Source organism: Aulonocara stuartgranti, assembly GCF_965226115.1.
Source record: "Aulonocara stuartgranti genome assembly, chromosome: 17".
Taxonomy (NCBI): Eukaryota; Metazoa; Chordata; class Actinopteri; order Cichliformes; family Cichlidae; genus Aulonocara; species Aulonocara stuartgranti.
In genome coordinates, this window is record NC_138953.1 from 5,683,616 (window position 1) to 5,705,712 (window position 22,097).

The 22,097-nt window shown below is 40.7% G+C and overlaps 1 protein-coding gene across 1 annotated transcript; it reads left to right on the forward strand.

The window, feature by feature from the left end:
- The first annotated feature begins 2,907 nt into the window (after window positions 1–2,907).
- Window positions 2,908–21,822, forward strand: lurap1 (leucine rich adaptor protein 1). The gene is made up of 2 exons (XM_082509820.1): window positions 2,908–3,651; window positions 14,639–21,822. Exons 1-2 carry the CDS (start codon window positions 3,433–3,435, stop codon window positions 15,509–15,511), a joined length of 1,092 nt encoding a protein of 363 aa, XP_082365946.1. The 5' UTR covers window positions 2,908–3,432; the 3' UTR covers window positions 15,512–21,822.
- The last annotated feature ends 275 nt before the right edge of the window (window positions 21,823–22,097 follow it).

The window sequence follows — 22,097 nt, forward strand, 5'->3', positions numbered from 1 at the left end:
TTGCACAGTGCTGATGCCTCTGAACGACCGATCAGAAAGTGTTGTATAACATGCATTTGGTACTGTAGATCTCCCTCAGTGGGCAGCCCTTTTTTCCATTTGTACCACGTGGGTGTGCAGAAATCAGAATTTTCTGCTCTCAACAACCGTTGCCATGGTGGTCATCATGGATACCAGGCTGATAGCATGGCAACATAATGATTACAGATGCCTGTTTGTATGACTGTACGCCCCAAAGAAGCAAATTTAAAGGCATTTCTGTCGTAAGTGACCACATGCTAGTGATACATTTTGAATTCTCATCTAACAAACACAAAGAGGTTTATAATAGTGACCTGACCCCCCAGAACACCCATCTGGCTTTTGTTGTTTACTCCCACCTAAATTGAGATTATAATAGATGTTTCAAATGCAACATGTTTTGCTTGTAGACTAACACCCTGTTAACCTCCTTAATTGTTTTGATGTCAGTCTTAACCTCATGCACAGACAGTGTATTATGACTGACATATGCAAAACCAACACTCAGCCTGACAAACAGCATCACATTTTTGCACAAATATAGCATTTTTTGTGAAAGCTGCACCTGTGTACATTTCATTAAGGGTCTTTAAATTCATTTCTGCAGTCGAGTTAGGATGCTTGGAGCCTCCAATGAGATGTGAGACTGAATACACAGGAAAGTGTCATTAAACCAGAGATCTCTCCAAGCTGCTCTCTCCTCAGCTTTTGTTAAACCATTACAATCAGTGCAAAATACTGGTTCTAGAATCAACGTAGCTTAAATAATGAAAAGTAGACATAGTCTTATATCCAAGCTTAATCTTCATGCCATTTCAGAAAGAATGAGACAGCCTTAATCCAGCTATTAACCCATTTTTATTTGCTACAAATTTAGCCCCCCCTACCTTTCCTAAGTAGAGTCTTCCATTTTGTCCGTCTGAGACAGACATGCACAATCACTAGCTGCTAATATTTGGAAACCCCTGCCTTTGCATCTCACTTCATTGCTGTCCACTACAACTGTATTTCCACTCACAGTCAGCTTCATCCTGGCAGCCCGAGCAAGTGTTCACAGTGAAAAGCATCTCTTCAGCTCTCCAGAGGCCCTTCCTGACTGCAGATTATGCCACTGAATGTGTCTTTGTGGTGTCTCTGGTTGTGACAGACATTTGTAATAAGAATGCAGCATTTTCAGTAAGTTATAGCAGAAAACAATTACTGAAAAGGATGACTATAATCATTCCTTTCTTTCTTACATTTTTTGATATGTATCTTTATTAGTTAGCGCCTGGAAAACAAAAATCCAGTTATACATCCAAAGCCATAAGGAAAACAAAAACTTGGTGGAAAACCTGTGCCTGCTGTGGATCTTATTGAATTGTCCTTGACAGCAGCATTTAATCTCCTTTGTTCCAAAACATTGACCCACTGGTCTTTTAACCACAAGCTTTAACCTGAGCTCCAGTTCCACATGAGGGGGTCCAGGCCCGTTAAGGAAAAGTCTGCCTGGGCTGAGTTTGTGTGGGCCGGGAGAAAGTTTCCATATAGAGACACAGGGTATGAGTAAGTGTGTGTTTAGTGTATTAAGAGTAAAGTAATCCGGTCTTTGCCACAGAGATCTGTTGTATTTCATTACACTGATTAGACTCTTCATTCCTTCTCTTGGGCGGTGACCCATGTTAAAAGCTTCTAAGTTACAGCGGACCACGAATTCTAAAATAAATTCTAAAATACATTATTAAACATTTGACCAAATATTTTTGATTTAATTAATTTAAATGAAAACATTAAAAAATATTTAATTAGCTCCCATTTTAATTAATTAATGCATCATTAATTATATTTTCTATTCATTTTGGCACTTGGGGCCTTCCATACATGGTCACACCATCACCTGCTGTGTTCAAAGAAGAGCCTTGCTTTTCTTTTTAGTGCACAATGGACAAAACTATGAGTCCACATCTTTTAATCTTTGAATTCAGGTGTTTTTAGCTTTATGAAAGCCGTGCAATCTGTCTTTACAAGCATTTGTGAGAGAATGGGTCGCTCTAAAGAGCTCACTGAATTCCAGTGTGGTGCTGTAACGGGATGCTGCCATTACAACAAGTTCATTTGTGAAATTTCTTCCCTCCTAGATATCCATGATCAACTCTGAGTGGTATTATTACAATGTGGAGACATCTAGAAACCACAGCAACTTAACCATAAAGTGGCAGACCACGTAGAGCAAGGGAGCAGAGTCGACGACGCTCACAGTTGTAAAAGTTGCTAAACCTTTGCTGACTCACTACTGCTGAGTTCCAAACAAAATTAAGCACTGGGAGCATCATGCCATGCGTTTCCATTACTGAGCAGCTCCCTGAGTGTAATGTGTCGGTGGCCCACTGCTTTTGTCTTTTTAGGGCATTTCAGATGTTTAGATTAGTCCTTTTTAATAGTTTATTAATGCCCACTTAATTTTTGCGTGGAGGAAAAGCTATCAAGTTTTTCACAAAAAGGCAAAAGCAAAAATAAGAGCTTCATCTTGTGCTTTTGTCCTTTTGCCTGCATAAATGTGGACAACAGGCAGATGGATACAGACATCACATCTTCACCCAAAGGTCGCCTTTCATGACTATGTTTAGATTATGTTTCTGTTCCATGATGCTCACACATATAACTGGTTGATGTTCACATATATAACTTGATTGGAGTATCAATATTAACAAGCTTATCTTCTTCTTATAAAACGCACAGACGTCTTTCTGCAGAAAGGAGGATAAAAGGACTTTTTTGTTGTTTTTGTTTTACTTTGTGCTTGTCGTTTTATTTTGGTAGTTCACCGTTTTCTCCGGTACAGAGCTTTCACACAGATTGTATTTTGAAAGTTTTCCCGGAAGCTACCGAGGGTTATCGCTGGTGACTTGACGCTATCGGGTCTCCTCTCCCACTCTGCGGTTCCTGATCGCTGTCATCATGCAGGTGGAATCTGCGCAGTGTGGCTCAGCGTACAGATCCCAAACACCAGCCTCACCGAGCTGCAGCTCAGGACTCGGGACTCCGGAGATCAGACTGCATTTACAGCTGTAAAGGAACCAATCAAGGAGGGGAAAGCAACAAATTGGATTTCCCCCCTCCGCTATCACTTGATGACCATCAGCAGTTTAGATACAGAGGCTTCATCAATTTAACACAACATGATGACTGAGTTAAAATAACCCACATATCGAGGATTTCTCTCTGTATCATACTGCTGGAATAAGCTCACACTGCTGTGTTGATACTGTCAAACAGTTTTCCTTGCCTGGCGCAGTCCAACTCAGCAGCAGTCGCATAGGATGCCATACAAGCCTATAGGAAGTGACTCTCGCAGCTTGACAGGGAACAATCTCCGAGGAACCCGAAGGACGTAATCTTTGTCCTGCGGATCTTATCGGTGTAAAAACACTCATGGCGATGGACGAAGGTACTGTCAGCGAGAGCATCCCAGACCTCAAAGACATAGAGGCGAAAATCGGCCGGAAGACCCCCGAGGGTTTGCTCAGGTGGATGCGGGAAGAGTCGTCCTCTCTCCGGGCAGACGCCAAGCTGGCCCTCGCGCACGACACCGGTAAAGAGACCGGGATGAAGAGTTTGGATGAAAAGATAAGAAAACTGAAGATGGAGATGGTAAGAATCCACAGTTCTCATATATGTGCCCGCAGGATGCGTGGCAGACTCTTGTTTTCCAGGATGTGTCATTCACGAAAGTCAGCCAGGTACAGAGCTGTCATTATGACGATGAATGCTGAGCCCGGCTCGGCTCCGGCAGACAGCCTTGTTTCGAGTACTTGAACATTTATCAGCAGATCGGGTTGTCATTGCTGGGGTGTATCTGAAATTATGTGCAGGTACAGAAGCCTGCACAACTCCTGAGAGCCCAGAGACAGAGGTACTTAACATGTTATCTGACTATACAGCATGCCATTTTTAAAATTTCCTTACTTCTCTTTATTAAGTTCTTGTTTTCTGTTCAACTCTTTATATTAAAATAACTGAATGTATAAGTAACAATCCATAAAGTAGTATAACAGTATAATTTTGACCAGATGAACCTAAACCACATCATGTTCACATGATCACTAGCCTAACACAATAAACTGTAGTGTAACGCTCCACTTGACAGCTGAGAAAAAATAAATGACTGTGTTTTATACTCCAAGTCGTCCTTCCTGCTCCCACTGTGCGCTCAGAGCCCACAGTGGGACTCACTGCAAAATGTCAGCATTCTTTAAAATGACCATATAATCTGTATTTCAGAAAGCGCTAAATGCCAAATAATTTTCTTATCCCGTGCCTCTGGTGATGAATGATACTTTAGGACAGTGAGATTTAAGGATGCTTTTAGGGCCCCTGCTAATTGTTAGGCCTCCGGTAAGCTCACTAACCTCAGCTTTTTGGATATTCCTTAATTATTGTGTGGGCTCACACATTTAAAGCTATAATAAGTAAGTGTTTTACCTTAATGTTGGGAATAATACCAGCCTCAGCATGATTTCTGAGTTCGCTGACTCGTAACAGCACCAGTAGCATCTCATTTGTTCCCACTCCTTCCCTCAAAAGTGTCAGTCTGTATGTAACTTGGGAGAATGTATACAGTTTTCCAGGAAAGTACATTTCTAAGGAGACACTGAGGGCAGAGCTCGGCAGATTATGCCTACATGACACAAAATCAAGTGGTTTAGCTGCTGGTTAGACACAAAGCAAGAGCAGGATTACTTTATTCTAATAACTTGCAATAGATGCCAACTTTTCTCTTATGGCTGTTTGTGGCTAAAATGTTCCTAAAGTTAGGTGGATGAAGAGTAAACCAACAAATTCTATTCCATATCAAGATGACGATTTTGTGTTTCACGGCACATGGGTGCCCCTCCGTGAGCCTGGTCTGCTGGATGTTTCTTCCTTTTAAAGGGGAGTTTTTCCTTCCCACTGTCTCCAGTCTCCAACTGCTTTCATATAGTGGGGTCGTCTGATTGTTGGGGTTTTCTGAGAATTATTGTGGGGTCTTTACCTCACAATATAAAGTGCCTTGAAGTTACTTGTATTTTGATTTGACACTATATAAATGAAACTGAATTGAATTGTTTGTTGCGCGAGCAGCTGCTATGATTTGTTTCACTACAATTCAGTACTGGAGCTTAAAAGACTCCAAAGTCCAGAGGCCTTTTATTACCAGTTGAAGCTACAGGGGCTGCTGTTATCACTGAGTAGCAAACGTTACATACGCCTGCTTTAAGAATTATACTTGCCAATGGATGTTTCAGCTTTTGGAAAGCTAAATGTTAGCATCAATCTCTCTTTAATGTCTTAGATAACGTAATTACTATGTTATCAACATGTCAAAATTAGCCAGTTAGGTCAGTGAAGTATTAATGTATTTTGAATCCAGCATAATTAAATTCTACGTTTACACCCAATGCAACACTTGCTGTGTCTTTCTGTACATTTCTTGTATTCTTTGGTAATGTTTTCACTTAGGATCGCCATAGGAGGTAAAATTAAAGATGTGACATTGACTTTGCTGTCGCTGTACGATTATGACAAAAATAATTTGGAATTTGTGGACTGATATCACACTTTTATACTCAAAGCACTCTATACAACACATTCACTTTCTTTAAGCTTAATGCTTTTTCTAACTACATTCACACTCCGATGGATGCATTGGAGAGCAACTTGGGGTTAGCATTTTGCCCAAGGATACTTGACATGCAGACTGGAGGAGCCAGGGATCGAACCACCAAGCTGCCGATCAGTAGGTGACCCGCTCTACCTCCTGAGCTACAGCCTCCCCTAACATGTGTGCAAACTAAATTTTAATATGAACATTGCTCTTATTATTAAGTAGTATAATACTAAGTAGTATAAGAAGAAAATCAGGAGTCTACATTCGATTATTAAGATGAATGATTAATGATGAATTTGTGACTAAATGCAACAGATGTAATTTTACTTTGACTGGACTTGAGTAATAAAATGTGAAGGCCCCTTGTATCCACTCATTCAATAATTCAAGCTGCTCTTCGCTCTGCCAGCAGCTGCACTTTGTTTGGAAATAAGTGGAGGTAAAAATGCACACAGGACTGTGGTGAAGGCGCTCTCTTCCTATTGTCTAGCTGCGCTTGCACCATTTATAGAAAGTAATTTTTAACATATTGCATACATTTCTATCTTCAGTCCACTGGGCTTAATTTTGGTGTGATACATACTCATATCATACCTCTGAACAAGACTGTTTTTCAGTTTCTCTTATTAAATGATTCCATCCCTCGTTTATCCACAGCAGGCCGCTCTGTGTTTCTTCAGAACTGATTATTTCTTCTACAGCAGAGCTTCCGTTCAACAAGTACTTCTCTGTTTTCTTGTTTACATCAACCCCACCTCGCGTCAAACAGTGGAGGTCTGTAGCAATAATGCACCACTCTACAGTTGCCCCCCCCCAACCATGTTCATGTATGTCATACATTCCTGCGGCAGATGCAGGCATGCACCCCGTCTCCCCATCTGTGGTTGTGACACAAGAGCGTGTGCGCTGCCACAACCGAACTTCCAAACCAAACAAGCTGTTTTCTGAAAGAGTCGCTCCAAAACACATTGGTTACATTCAAACATCCAAAAACACATTAGCAGTTTGGTCGCATGGTAGAAATAGAAGCTGATTTCACTCCAGGACTCATGATGGTGGCAGCATGTGTCTTAAGTTCGCTTGCTTGGTGTAAACAAAGTTTTCAGAAAGAAAGATGATCGGCTGTCATCGTCACATTTGTTTAGTATTTTCTGCCACATGTCTTTGAGTTTGAATTAGGCTCGTATTCCTTGAGCCTGTGTGTGTGTATATCTTAGGTTAGCTTAAATAGCTGGTGAGTAATAAAACGCTCGCTCTTAGGTTGTTGTATCAGTTCAGGGCTTTTGGTGACGGGTGTGGTCTGAGAACTAACTGATGTAGGCTCGTGTGAATCCATTGGAAGATGGATCACAAAACCTTTTTTTATTTTTTCAGAAGTGGTGTGTGTGAATGACTCAGATTGTTTTTTCCTCTTTTTCCCACAGAAGTCTTAAAAAACCCTTTTTCACATCACATCTGGGCCAAGTGCATATGTAGTCCTACATCTGAGTCATATCTGATCTCTGGACATGTTGACCACAATGTCAACGGAAATACGCATACGCGGGAGGTTTAGTGTGAACATCACATGGGTTCTGTAGTTGCAGCTTGCCTGTCTGTAATTTTGTGACCAGAAAGGCGCATTGTAATGGTAAATGGTAAATGGCCTGCATTTGTATAGCGCTTTACTCAGTCCGTAAGGACTGCCACCTGAGCTACAGCCACCCCGTAGTAATGGATGTGTTAGCTCTAAAAAGCAAAAAGTCTGAGTTTTAAGGTGTTTTTTTTCTTCTCATAATACATATATGTATTGTAAACATGGCAATATTTAGATATAAATCAGAATATAAATGAATAAATGAGTGTTAGTGGGTTAGTGTGTACAGAAGAAAGCTCAGCTGCTGTTGTAGGTTGTATAGTACCTAACCTAATTGCATATTTAGCCCACATTTGTATTCACAAGGCATCCAGACTTGCTGGAAATCTGTTAAGACTATAGAAGCAGGCTGGACTGTTAGTAGTTTTAGTCATTTATCAAGTTTTTTTTGCAGAAGCGGGAGGACAGAGAGAGAAGTGATAGTGATGAAGAACCGTTTTCTAACTCTAAGGGAGTGAAACTTTCAGTACAGTCCGGGCTGCTCCAGTATGTGAGTGTGTGTGTGTGCCCGCGTGCGTGTGTGCGCATGCAATTGTGCATGGTTATTTCATCTGTGTGAGTGGTGCTGTGTAATGAGAGTGCAGAAGAAGAGATGGGAGCATCATCTGAAATCTGCTTAGTAAGATGTGCAGTACTAATGTGTGTGCTCAGAGGCTGCAGGGAGATACTAAATGGAAGAGCTCTCTCGTGCACACAGTCGTGCACACAGCCTAGCAAAGTCACCATGTTGTTTTCTTCCCCAACATTTTCTGCCATGCTGATAAGCTCAAACGAACAGGCGGGATGTTAATGAGTCGGCTATAAACTGCTTCTTTTTCCACTCTGAAAGTGTGTGTTTGTGTGGACCCTTCTGTTCCTCATTCATCTGTTACTTTGTATCCATAACCACACTGTGTGGCATTGGTGGGCTGCAGCATCTGCCTGTGTAAGATCAACACTGTGCATATTTGTGTGTGTGTGTGTGTGTGTGTGTGTGTGTGTGTGTGTGTGTGTGTGTGTGTGTGTGTGTGTACGTTACCACTAATATTGAAGTGTTACTCTTGTTAAATAGCAGGAAAAACAAGAAGTCATGTTACATTTCTAATACAGTACGTCTTTGATTTAAACAAACATGTTGCATAACTCTCAAGTCCAGAAAAACACACTGATTCGATTGGCCTAAAGTACAAAATATAAATCAAAACGAAACTACAGATCTTTAAAATTAGCCTTTAAAATTGTTATGGTCATTAACATCCTATTTCCTGTTACTTGGATGATAGACATGGATCATCAGAGACTTTTAAGACAGCCAGCTTAGAGTCACCAAACAGTGACGTAGGATCATTATTCAGGAAAGCGAAAGATACGGACACGTTTTTTTGCCCAAATGATACCCAGCTAGTTCAAAACCTAAAAACAATACAGTTTAACAATTAAGAAATCTGAAAATAATGCAAGTCATCACACAAGTGAACCTGAGTTGGCAGTTACTATATTTGTTCAAGAAAACTGTAATACTACAAAAAAACGAACAAAGAATTCATCAGATATTCGATGCAGCTGCTCTAAATGATTTATTATACTGTAGCTGTAGTGTGATTACTGACTCTAGCAGAGTAATGTGTTATGTAACTGCTTCCAGACAAATGTGTTCATGTGTTTGCAGAACACGTTTGTCGCCGGCTCGGCTCATGACTTGATTTGGTGGGGAAAGAGCTGAAGGCAGATAAATGTTGCTGAGAATGATTTTAGTGCTGCTGTTCATCTCTGCGGGAGCAGTTTGAAAGCATCTGTCTTTCGCATTCGTCTCCAGCAATCTCCACTCTCCACTTCACTGATCTAAACAGATTTACTGGATAGAGACACTCCTTTAAAGCCAGAGAAGACTGGCACTAAGCCTTACACACACACACACAGAGACACACACACTGAAGGGCCTTTTATATATAAGCTGCTTTGTGCATTTTATTAATGATCAGCATCTGTATTTTAAGCTACCAAAGGGCAAATGTTATGCTGTTGCTCGAGGTATGTCCTTACTTTTTGCTAACTCCTCCTTTTTTATTCACTTTAGCTTTCCCATGTCAGCCTCTCTCTGTCTTCCACCTCTGGGCAGATGAATGTCAGTGCAAAGTCAGCTCTCCGTGCAGAGCTGAGCTGTAGGGAATCAAAATCCAGTCTGTTTAATCTCAGGCTTCTTTCTCTAACTGGCTACTGGCTATGCTGTCACTGATGTCACAGTCAGTACAGGGTTTTGTTAAATTCAATTATTCCTGAGTGACCTGCAGCTCTTTTATTCCTCCACCACAATTTTGTTTCCTGTTTTCTCTCCATCTCATTTTGTTGCTTGTAACCATAATATCAGAGAGCCTGGTAGGTCTTCTGTCCAGGCTTCATTTCTTCTTATGTGACAGCAGGTTTAGACAGTAATGTTTGCAGGAAGTAGATGGACAAACAGAGAAGGGGCTACATCAGCTTTGAAGAATGAGCCTCTGCTCCTCTTTGTATCCATTGACTTGCATATTATGCTCCATGAGGGCCAAAATTCAGCATTTCTTTGTAGTTTGCGTTGCTATTTCATAAGACAGTGATCTTCACTTGGCTTTACTTGTGCTTACGGTGAAATCTCGCATGTTGCCATTCAGCATTCTGTCCTGTAGTAAGAAAGAAGAAAAGGAACAGTAAGAATGGCATTCAGACATGAATGCAGACAGATGGAGCAGCTGGCGAGTTATGGAGGGCCAGGGCTGACCTTCTGCTGCCTAATGGAGACTAGAGGGTCTCTGCAAGGACGCAGTATGTCTGAGGGCCCGAGTTAGATTGGGAAGGTGAAACAGCAGACACGGGCACCAGGGGATACGAAAGAGAGAGAGAGAGCAGTGACTGTGTTTATGTTGCTGGTATTCCAGCTGGCAGTAATTCAGCAATCTGTTAGGTTGCTGTGAGATGATAGGAAGCCACATGGGACAGTGTGCGTCATGGATCATACCCTATCACAATCTACAGGATGATGATGATGATAAACTTTAATTTCGGACATGTAAAGCAAAAAAACAAATAAATACACATGTACATTCATTTATTCACACACATACATATGTGCACAAACAAAATCAACATAACATGAAATGCCAACTCAATCATCATGTCTGAAAGAGAACAGGAAGAAGACTAGAGGAGACTAGAGGGTCTCTGCAAGGGTCTCTGCGTATTAATCACTACGCGTGCTCAACACTCTCATCCCCACAGCTTGACAGAAAATGGTGTCCATAAAAGTACTGAAGGAAAAAAAAAGTCAAAAAGGTGAATATCTAGAGTAGTAAATTGTCCAACAATTATAACGTGTTCTCGTTGTAAGGTTCAGAACGCTGAAAGCATTTCGGGGCACATTGCGGTTCTCCATTTGTTCTGTTGACTCTGAAAGGGATCAAAGCAACGTTAGAGAAGGAAACCCTTCAACAATTAAATTCCCTCAGATGAGATCACTCAAGTGTTGCCATCAGTCGTCTTCTTCTGTTGATATTCTTAGAGCTAAAAGATTTTCCTCACGTCCCACTGTGGGCACCGTGTGCTCCAGCTACAGTATTTGCACATTTTAAGACCACAAGTACTCATTTACACTGTTGGTTTGTCTGTGTTGTGTTTTTTGTTTTTTTTGTTAATTAACTGATCAGATACCAGAAACACGTCTTCAAGTTATTTATTTCACTGTTAATGTGGAGAGCTAAAGATAAAGATACCTAATGATGTTATTATGACGTATATTTTGACACTTTATGAAGCAGTACTTTTTGTGCTTTCATTACACAGTAATAAATATTTCCTGAGGCGGATAAATATTACAAAGATTTTAGCAGGGATCCAAAACAAATGAAGTCTTTCTTCTGCACCAGAAATCTTTTAATATGAAACAACGAGTTTGACTTGTTTGCAGAGTGCAGGTACTTGTCTTATTTGATAATATAAAAGGCAGGAAAATTAGCTTTCCAGAAACCTGTGGGTCTGCCAGCTGGTGCGTGGCTTCATGCTGAGTAAGGAAGCAGGAGTGTGTTTGGCGATGTACCGATGTTTCAGGAAATGCAAAAAACATGATTAATGATATTAAATCCTTAAGGCTGCTTAGTCCCATTCACATTAAACTTTGTTGGCCCCACTTCGACCTTTTTCATCCTTTCTTTGATGTGCACGCTTGACTTTGTTGTGTAATTAAATGCTTCAAATCAGTCTCAAAGTAATGAATATAGTGGGGATTGAAACAAGTCCCACTTGAAGAGCAGCAGAGCAAACAAAGCAGGAAACAGCTGACACAAACATGATGGATTTCACTTTTAGCAAAAAGCTGGAACACGTGGCTGTCATTGTTTAAATTTCATTACGAAAAAACTTTGCATATTTTAATATGTTGATTTGTAGGCAACTAATCTATTTTGTGACCTCAGTAAAGAAGGCATGCAGAGTTGAGATGACAAAGATGATTTCTTTTACATTTTTATTGAAGATTTTCCACTAACACTTTCTGAGATATTGTGTTATGAGCAAATGCCATATATCTAGTTGTATTTCAGAGGCAGTAGCCTTACAGAAGAATTATTATCCCCCCAAAAAGCTAAGGTGTGGCAGCAAGGCCACTCACAGATGGTCCCTCTGCTTGTGTAAAATTACATACTCAAATGCATCTCTGGTGTATAACTTGTTTTAATTTCATGCATTGGTGAATTTGGTTAATACACAGTATAAAAATATCATCTCTAACCAACCACCCAAGTTACCCAAATTAATATCGCAGAAAAAAAAATGACCTGTTGCGACAGCAACAGTTAAAGTCAGTGTAGTTCTGCAGCAAAGTGTTCATAGACTGGTGGAGCTCATAGCTTTGTTAGCATTGTGCCACCTCAGCGCTGACAGGCACGGAGCTACTTTTATTGCCACCCTCATTAAGCACTCGGTCTCTGCCAGCCAAAAACCTCAAGCCTTGAGCCCCACCCCAAAACTTGTGTGTGCCAGGATGCCGGTGGGTTCATACCCACATATTCATGAACAAAAAGCTGTATATACATATATATATATATATGTGTGTGTGTGTGTGTATTAGAGCTGTGTCTGCCTGTGTAATTTAGCATAACCACTGACTTTGGCTTCAGCATTTACCAGAACATTGACCACACAGCTCAATTCTCCTCCAGTAAAGAAAGTAAAATGAAACCCTTCTATTTCATCTCATATCCACATTTTTTTTTTTCTGAAGTGTGTTGCCTGTGTTTACTTGTGATAATCAACAAAAAAGCTGGTTCCCATAAGTTCAATCTTGTGTGTTTTCTCCACAGTTAAAATTACACTCTGGATAAGGTCTGGTTATGGTTTAGTCATGCTGTGGTTATGTTCTACAAGTCACGTGAGCCATTTCAATCTTTCACGGCACAGACTAAGTAAAAGGTTTTTGAGCAAATGTGGTAAGCTCAAAGAGAAAGTTAGTATTCTTTAGGTGATGGGCACCAACCAACTTTGAGCATGCAGTGATTAAAACTGCTGCTTCCCATTGATGAGTTTGACAATTGTTGGTTACGTTTTTTTAATCATGATGCACAGAGCCGGACTCTGTGGTTGGCCTGTGGTGCAGCCCAAGGTTCGAGCATGTTACGGCATAAGAAGGAGAGACTGATGAGCCAGTATGTGACAGCTGTGCCAATCAACCCACCCTGACTCTGCTCCCTGAACCATCCTGCCCTACCTCTCCCTCCTGCAGCTGAGTCAAACCACACTTTTAGAAAGATTCAAGAGGTCAAAGTATTCAGCAGTCTTAGAGGAAAAAACGGGGCAGAAATGATCTTTTCTTAATACCCAGTTTAGAAACCACTGATGTCGATCAGCTTCCTGCTGGTTTGATACTGAGGAAGATGGAGGAAAACCACTCAACATCAGTGGATTGAATTTGCCATAGCTTTTTCTTTCTTTCCTTTTTTTATACCAAGCAGCCTGTGGTGTGGTCTTAAACAGTGAATGGCTTATCCAAAGGTCAGCCACTACCTATGCATAGAAACGAAGTATGAGACATATTAATTCATGCTCACGTGCACCATTTTCCATCTGGATGGAAGAACGTCAGGCTTTTAAACACCCCATAGAGCAGCTTTCTTAATTCTTCTGCCAGTGTTTTCATCAGAACTGATAAACATGAGTAACTTAGTAGGTTGGATCAATCAATTCATTCCATCAGACTGATTTATTGATTTATAAGGATCAATTAAACTGTTACACTTAAACTCCAAAAGGTCAGAAAGATCTTAGTGGCCTGAGGCCTCTGCTCCGAGTTTTTTGGGGTGTTAAACTTACTCAACACTTTATTATCCCAATGCTGTGTTAGCGCTGGAATATACATAATGTTACACTTGCAGGATTTTCACTTTTCACAGTGCGATGTAGTAAAATAAAATATAAAAAGACTGTAAAACTATACTTGTATATTTTGTCTGTCTGACCCAAAATTATCTGAGATGAAATACACAAATATGTATAAATTACCACAAATTTTAATGATTCCCAAAAAGGGATACAGCCAGCCTCCCGGGGCACAGTAATAGACCAGCAGAAAGTGATACATAAGGAGGAAACTGAAGAATACTTTGAAATCAAAGGCTCAAAGCCGAGGTGATCTCAGTGGTCAGAGCTTTGAATGTTGTTGCCATATATCACCTCTGGGCTCTGCACTTTGCTTTGAGAACTTCTGCAAATGTATTCTAGGGAAGAATTTTCCATGACTGCAGCCATCTTTCTCCTTCTAAGTCACCATTTAGCTTTCTTATCCTCCCACACACATATTGTATTTGAAGATACCCATGGCTGCTAGAGGCCCGCTGAAGCAATTATTGCTTTATTTATTTATGACAGAAGTTGTAGATTAACTTTTGAATCCTTTGCACCATTTACAGCATTTAAAAGTCAGCTGAAAAGGAAAAAAAGACTTTTACTAATGCGTCTTACTTTCCACTGTATCAAATTTCCATCTCTCACTAGCTTCTCCTACAAACTCAGCTTCAGTCACATTCCCTTGTAATATCCATCTGTAACCTTGTTTCCCCTCCACCTTTACTTTGTTTGTTTCCCATTTTTAGTATTGTGGACTCCAGGCAGTTTCTGTTATTAGTTTCTTCCAATTAGGGTAATCTGGAATAGTTTAATAGCATTATAACGGTGTTTGCACTTGTCCCTAGAGCCAAAGCTGACAGCTTTACATAAATATGTGCGGTCTCCTAGGTTCAACATCTGTTTAGATTTCTCTTTTGTTGCACATTGCACACTATCAAAACATGACCACTGTGAAAGTAAGCATGCATCATTATTGTAAATTTAGAATATCTCCTTTATTGTGTCCGCAGGCTCACTTGCGCTCGGTGGACGTTAAGATCCTGCAACAGCTGCTGGCGGTGCACGAGGGCATCGAAGCAGTGAAATGGCTGTTTGAGGAGCGCAGCACACTGACCAGCCGCTGCAGCAGCCTCACCAGCAGCCAGTACAGCCTGGGGGAGGGACCCGACACCTCTTGGAGAGGCTCCTGGAGCAGCTTGCAGGACCCCAATGACAAGCTAGACAACATCTCCATTGGCAGCTACCTGGACACGCTGGCAGACGACATGGATGAGTACTGCCCTTCCAGCTCCGAATCCGTCATCTGCTCCACCACACCTCTAGTTTCAGAGGCTACTGCTGGGGGCCGCATGGTGGGAGGCTCCGTGGCCACAGCCACTGCAGCGGTGTCAGGGCCCGTGTTAGGCCTGAAGTCCGGGTCTAGTGCTGTGGGAAGTGAGAATGGTACTGGGGTTGGAATTATTCCAGAAGTGAAAGGTGGACCTGGGAATGTTGCCATTGGGAAGGGAACTGGAGGAACTGAAAGTGGGAAGCCAGCAGCTCCTGGCAGCTGTCCACAAGCCAAGTCTGAGGGCCTCAAGCAAGGTGCTCCTATCTGGACCAAGACTGCAGAGACAGATAAGGGAAGCCCCATGTTTAAGGTCAGTACTCCAACGCAAGGCCTTAAAGCTAATGGTGTCCTGGAGAAATCAACCACACAAAGAGGCAGCCCGACCCGCACCTGTCTCAGTGAGAAACTGGCAACCAGCCAGAGCCCCAAAGTTAAACCTTACAAAAATGGAAAGATTGACTTGGACACGTGCAAAATGAATGGCAAAATGCATCTGGAGTACGACGCCCACTGGCACTGGGTGCAGTCGCAAGAAGATGTGACGTTTTTGTAAGAAGAATAATCACAGAGAGGGACTAAAGCCACTATTGAACACTCCTTCTGCAACATCAAAACCCAGATCACTGAAGATTAAAAGAAGAGTGCACTGATGTTGTGAAAGGCACATAATGGGGCTTTCCCCGGTGAAAGACACTGGGTATGAGAGACAATTACCTGTTTCTTCTTTTGTTCCTTCCTGTAACTGCACTAACTTCCTATAAAACATTGATGTCAGTATTAAGGGATTTTGGACCATATATAGCCAAACAGGGGTGCCTCACAAAATCAACTTTAAAATCCTGTGTCACAGATTTTCCTCAGGGTCTTTTTAACAATCCCTGATATTATTTCAGTTTCTTTTCTTTTACGTTATTTTGTTTTCCTGAAAAATAAAGCACAGTGAGACGATCTGCCAGAGAGCTGAAACATGACTTCAGATGGTTTGACACATACTTTATCGGCAAGTCAAAATTGAAACTTTGCCTTGACTTTGACTTTTTTAAAAATAATCTAGGAACAATATTGCCACCAATATATTAATTCTGAACCTTTACAAAAACTAGTTATTATTAGTTACTTTGTATAATCAATTTAACATTTTGTGGATTCTGTATGAAAGTAATTCCCAACTTTTTATCTTTTATCCTCTTCAAATGAAAAATTATTCAGTTATGGTGATAGTTTCTGGGTAATAAGGTAAATGTAGCTGTGCCAGACGATAAAAAATGTACTCCTGGACTAGTTTGTAGAGGTATTAGAGCAGAAGATTTAATGCAATATATATAGACAAACGTATCGGGCCACAGAGTCCCTTAATCCTTCAGGTGTTTTTAGTTTCATTGTTCTAACTCTATAACATCAAGCACCTAACCATGCAGTCTTCCTTTACAAACATTTGTGAAAGAGTGAGTTGTTCTAAGGAATTCAAGCATGGTACTGTAACAGGATACCGCTGTACCACTGTTGCAATACGTCAGGTTGTAACACGAAAGTGTTTGGGAACCACAGCAACACAGCCTCAAAGTGGTAGACCACATAAAGTTACCAACTGCTAAAAGTGCACCTGGTATAAAAGTCACCAATGCTCATCTGACTCAGCAGTTGCAGACTTTCAAACCTCCTGTGATATTAACATCAGCACAGCATCTGTGTGCCAGGAGCTTCATGGCATCATTTCAATGGCTGAGCAGCTCCTGTTGGTGTAATGTGTGGGTGGGCCGGTACTTTTGCCCATATTTTGTGTATTTCACAAATCAAAAGCAAATGTGTGATGAGAAATAACCAAATGTTTTGTGTATTTAACTCTTTTGTTTCTTCTGAGCTCTTCAAATTTACCTCAGGGCCCATTTGAAGGGGCCTGACCCTGAGGTTGGGAATGACTACCGCACTCCACAAACAACAGCTTTTATGAACCCCAGTGTACTGCATATAAGATAGTAGTAGAGTCACTCCCGACGCATAATATACTAACGATTTGTCACGTCCCGAGGCGTTCCATGGAAACGCGAAAGGTGACCTTCCGCGTTTCTAAGCTACGCGCCAGATTGTGCGATTTAAACAAATTAAACATACATATGTAGAGTCATTCCAGACAGTTCTCATGTTTTCCAAACTCATAATATAGGGACGTGTTGGGCAGCCGAAAGCATAATATACTGACGATTTGTCACCTAGTGTTATGCTTTGGGAGTGAGAACGTGTTGAGCAGTAATAGTGTAAAATCAACCTCTCATTGAAATCCTAAATAAAGATTGCTATATTGATCCTTGTTTATTGATAATATATCACTACTCTTCCAGTGGTTAATGACCGCCTTATTGTTTCAACAAAAAAATAGAGAAACAATGTGATTTTCTCCCCAACTGTTTATCCCCAAACACTTTCCTGATCAGCACTAGAAAATATGTCAAACTTGCAATAGAAGACGAAGCACTGAGATAAAAGTTTAACACATTAAAAAACAAAAAAAGTGCCAGTGATAGCATTTGTGTCTTTGTGAAGCTAATCCCTTCAGTGCGTTACCAAACATGTGCACGATTGTATAGTCACTGAGTTGTAGTACAGCTACCAGTGCACTGGTTACTAGTTGTGACTGGTTATAGGCAGATCTTGACTTTGGATGAAAATCTTTCTTCTGTTTTGACAATTACGCTAACCTGTATTAGTTTTCTTTAAAGCAAATGTTGTGCCTGATTGGTGTAAACCTTAACTACATATGCCTGTTTGTTCCCTGAGATGACTGCACTGTTGTGATGATAATCTTTTATTAGTTTTGCCTCTCCGTGGGCTTTGCTTGCGTGTACAAATAGCTAGACCAAAAGTCTGTGTGCTATTCAGTATCGACTGGTAAATGTGTTATGCTGGCTGGGTGGATATTGCTTGCCCTGTGCTGACATCTTTATTGGTTGATTTGTGAGCAGTACGCGGAAGACTGAACACAGTCAGTGAAGAAAAGCAATATTTCCTGAAGGCTGTCTGCTGGCTTACATAAGCAGCCTCTTCTCAGCAACTGAAATTTAATAATACTGTCTGATCTTCAATAGATGACAGTGCTACTAATGAAGGAATTGTTGTTCCGTTTTTTTATGTGCATGTGCGAGAGAAAGACACAGCCGGCCTCCCAGGTATGAATAAGAATAGATGAATCCCAAAGGATCGCAGATTTTTTCAGCTTACTCATCACAATGTAACTACATCACTCACCAGTCTGCAGTTATTCATGTTAATGGTGCAGGGATGGTGCAACACATGTGGTAAATGGAGGGGAACATATTACATAATCTGTCCAGTTTCTTTCAGTGCCTGGAAGTGTTTGAAACTATTAAATATGAGTGTTGATAAAATATGAGCTTTGATACTGGTTCCAACACAAATGGGCATTTTTCATACTTTCTGCACATTTCAGTCATCTTGGTTCCATAACAACATAACATTTCATTTTTCTTTGAAACAACCAGATGACTATTCATGCAGCCATTTTGTATCTGAATGGTCACAGATTCTATTTTCACATGCCACATATGCAGTTTGGGGCTCAGATACACGAGAGTTAGCTTCTCATTTCACTATTGCTAGCTATAAAATTTTTCTGCACTGACCATAACACTATGACTTATTTATTTTGGAAAAAATATCAAGTAAGGAGGAGTTTAAAAATGCACACAGGAAGCTACATAAAGGCTCAGTTGCACAGGCCTCAAGCCTCCAGCTCCTTGCAATTCCTCTGGTAGTTAGCAGGCTCCTGCAGTTGTCCATGGTTTGTATGGAAGACACAGACTGGTTTTACTTTGGAGGTGAACAGTATTTTGTGTGTCGCACTGTTCAGTACTGCTCAGCAAGCAGCAAGTGTTTGCAGACAAGTTGGCATTTCACATGCAAATTAGAGGTAACCATGGCGGTCTGCATGTGACCAAAGTAATCGCAAGGTTTTAAATGCAGCAGCATGTGTCTCTTTGCAATCAATTTAAAAGCAACATCAAGCAACCATTTGTCAAACAGTCAGGCTATAGACATTATATTCCGATGACCCGAGGAGCTAGCCGGGCTCTAGACCTGCGTAAGTGCAATTTAGCAATAAATGTTACTATGAAACACCCATTTTTCTTGGTTGTCAGCAAGTGGTCTGTAGGCCTGTGTTACTGAGGCCTTGGATAATATTGGCTGTAGATGCTGGAGGCAAAATTTCATGACTAACTGTCATAGGATAATAATAAAGAGTAAACGTGCAAGTTGTGACCTGAGCTTTTGTACGTAACCTGCTGCCAGTCAGTGTCACTTTAGCTAGATAGGACAAGTTCGCTTTCTGGTAAAAGCTCTATTTTCGTTGACATAATTTAGAAAAGACATTCTAGATTAATGAAATGATATGTGATAAAATAGCCTATCTGGCTCAAATTTTGGATACAAAATTCTCCCAAGTGTACTATTAGAAAAGAGAATGTGATGACTTGGCGTCAATTCCCTCCATCCTAATTTAATCATGTTCTTAAACTCAACAGCTCCATTTGTTTTAGCCACTGAAGTGTTTCCTCTCTCCTCCTGCTTTTCTTTTCGTCCTACTTTCCACCACCACACTGGTTTCATGGAAATGTTCAGTCAGTGCCAACACACATCATGCGCACACAATGCCTTCTCACCGAAGACAGCACCATACAGCCGGCACCACAGACGCAGTGACTGTAGGCTAGTCCTCGAGACTAGGGAGGAAAAGTGAGATGAAGCTCAACCTTGAACTGACTGTGAAGATGTTAAAAATCCCATCTTTTTTATCCCTAAAGCCAAGCAGAGCATCTCTCCATCCCAGGATAGTTACTTCAGCCATGGTATATCCTCCGACCACAGTATAGACATGAAGTCATTTGAAACCATTTCCCTTTTTAACATATGCTGGCTGTAAAGCTATGCAACATGCCAAAAAAATGTCTGCTCCGCCAGTTTGTGGTTTTTTTCCAAATTAGCGGAGGCATATGGGGAAAAAAAACTACGTTTAGTTCAGGGAATGAGCCTGTAAAACACATTATATGAAGCTATAGTGTGTCTTTCTGAAGTTATACTCTGTCCTCTAATGGTTTAATGTGTTTTCACTGGGCACAGTTGGAACATTTGGAAAATGGACGATGTTTTAAACCTCTCCTTGGCAGAGAGTGTTGACAGTTTAGGTGCCAGGGGGAACTGCTTGTGATCTGACTGTTTTTTAAAGTGAGATGATAACGGCTGTGTGCATTAGCAACAATGGAAGTGTTACTAAGTTCTGAAAATCTTGTGAAAAATACTTTTAATCTAGAATGAGAGAAATGTCCTCTTTCTTTCTAGAATTTTTCATAGGGTATGAAGGTGAACATCACTGGGCAGATCGTAAATCCTTCTCTTCTGCTCTCTCTGTGTCCAAGATTTATCAGATGGCCGGTGCGCAACGTGTTTGCATTGGCTTCAGGTGCTTTTGGCTTCAGAATACCTCCTCTGGCTATTCTGGGTGCAAGACAAACAGTGTGATTACATAGACGAGCGGATACCCACACGAACATGGTTGCCATGACAATGAGGCCAAGCAGGCTTGAGCTCTAGTGGCTACATAAAACAATGTTTACTGCAGTGCCAGTAACAGCATAGCAGTACAGTCTAAATGAAAGCAGGTGAGATAAAATCTGTGATAAATGCAGACAGCAGACATCCAAATTATTTGACCATTATACGTAAGGTCAGTTCATAAAAAAAGTATCAAATGTAGTTAGTAACAATGTAAAAGACTTTTAAAAATATGATACTTTTTAAGTGATTCTGTTTTAGAACTCATTTTTAATCCAGTCTGTCGAGTACCAGTGACAGATTACATGTGACACATGTAATCGTTGTAGACAGCCCCCTATGTATGTTAAACACATGAAATGCAAAACACAGATCTTTCTCACTGTATCTAAAAATTGTGATCTGTACTTCCCAGTGATAACCACATCAAAGCCCCAAAGTCCATTTTTTAAAGCAGAGAACAGAACTTTTAGTGTCCTCAAGAGGCAAAAATAAAATTCAGTATCACCCATTCATTGCTCTTCTATTACTTTAAAAATGATACGAATTCTGCATTTTGGGGGGAATGCTGCAGAGGAAATTGCTCATTTCTGTTTTTTTGACATTTCCTGCTTCACCCTTGGTATAAAGCTCAGCTATCCTCTCTTTCAGCCACCTAAAATTCGCCCAAGAGGCCTTTTTCTGCCATTTTTTACCCATTTTTGAAAAGTGAGAAGGCAAACTGGTGTGTCTCTCTGGAGGCAGAGTCAGCGGATAAACAGTGAGCCGAGTGCACAGCGTGCAGCTAAAAGGAAGCTTCCACTCCCAGAGTCTTGCTGTTTTCTTCCTTCCTCTTATGCATACACAACACCCAAGCACAATTTATCCTGGGACTGATATGGGTCTCTAGATAGCTGACAGCATTTCCTTCTTTTAAGGTTCTTTTATATTTTAGTCTCATGTTTCTGTGTATTTGTTCACATCTCAGAATGTTCAAAGTAAATGCAAGAGAACTGAATCAAACCCTACTGGATGCATGCTGGGTGCTGACCCAGGTCCAAAACCTGACTTAAGCTAAACAAAATCTAGAGGATTAAAAGACAAAGGCCAGAGAGACTGACTGCAGTTCAGCTGAATCAATAAAGTTAAGCTTTATTTTGTTATGCAATATGCCTTCTAGAAAAAATGTTTGTCTTTTTTTCCTTGTAAAGTCAAAATGTTCAAAAATTAACAGATTATGTTCATTGATGTGGGCGATATATATCATGAAGTATGTAAATTATACGAGTGTGTCTAATAATTAAAGCTATTTTAAATGTTTGGTTCGTGCTATCATTGCATTTTATTTAGAGCATTTTGAAGATCACAGTCATATAACGCTGTTTTCCCTGAACACTCATTTGGGATCAATTTGAGAAAACTTTTCAGTTTATCAGATTCCACCAATGAGAGCAAACTAACTGGAAATTCAACACCAGAATCTCCCTGATTAGCTGCTATTTCAGCTTAATGTAAACTACTGAGTGCTTTCAATAGTGGATTCCTGATCAATATTTAGCCCGACCAATGAGTGCAGCGAAGATCCATTAGCACTC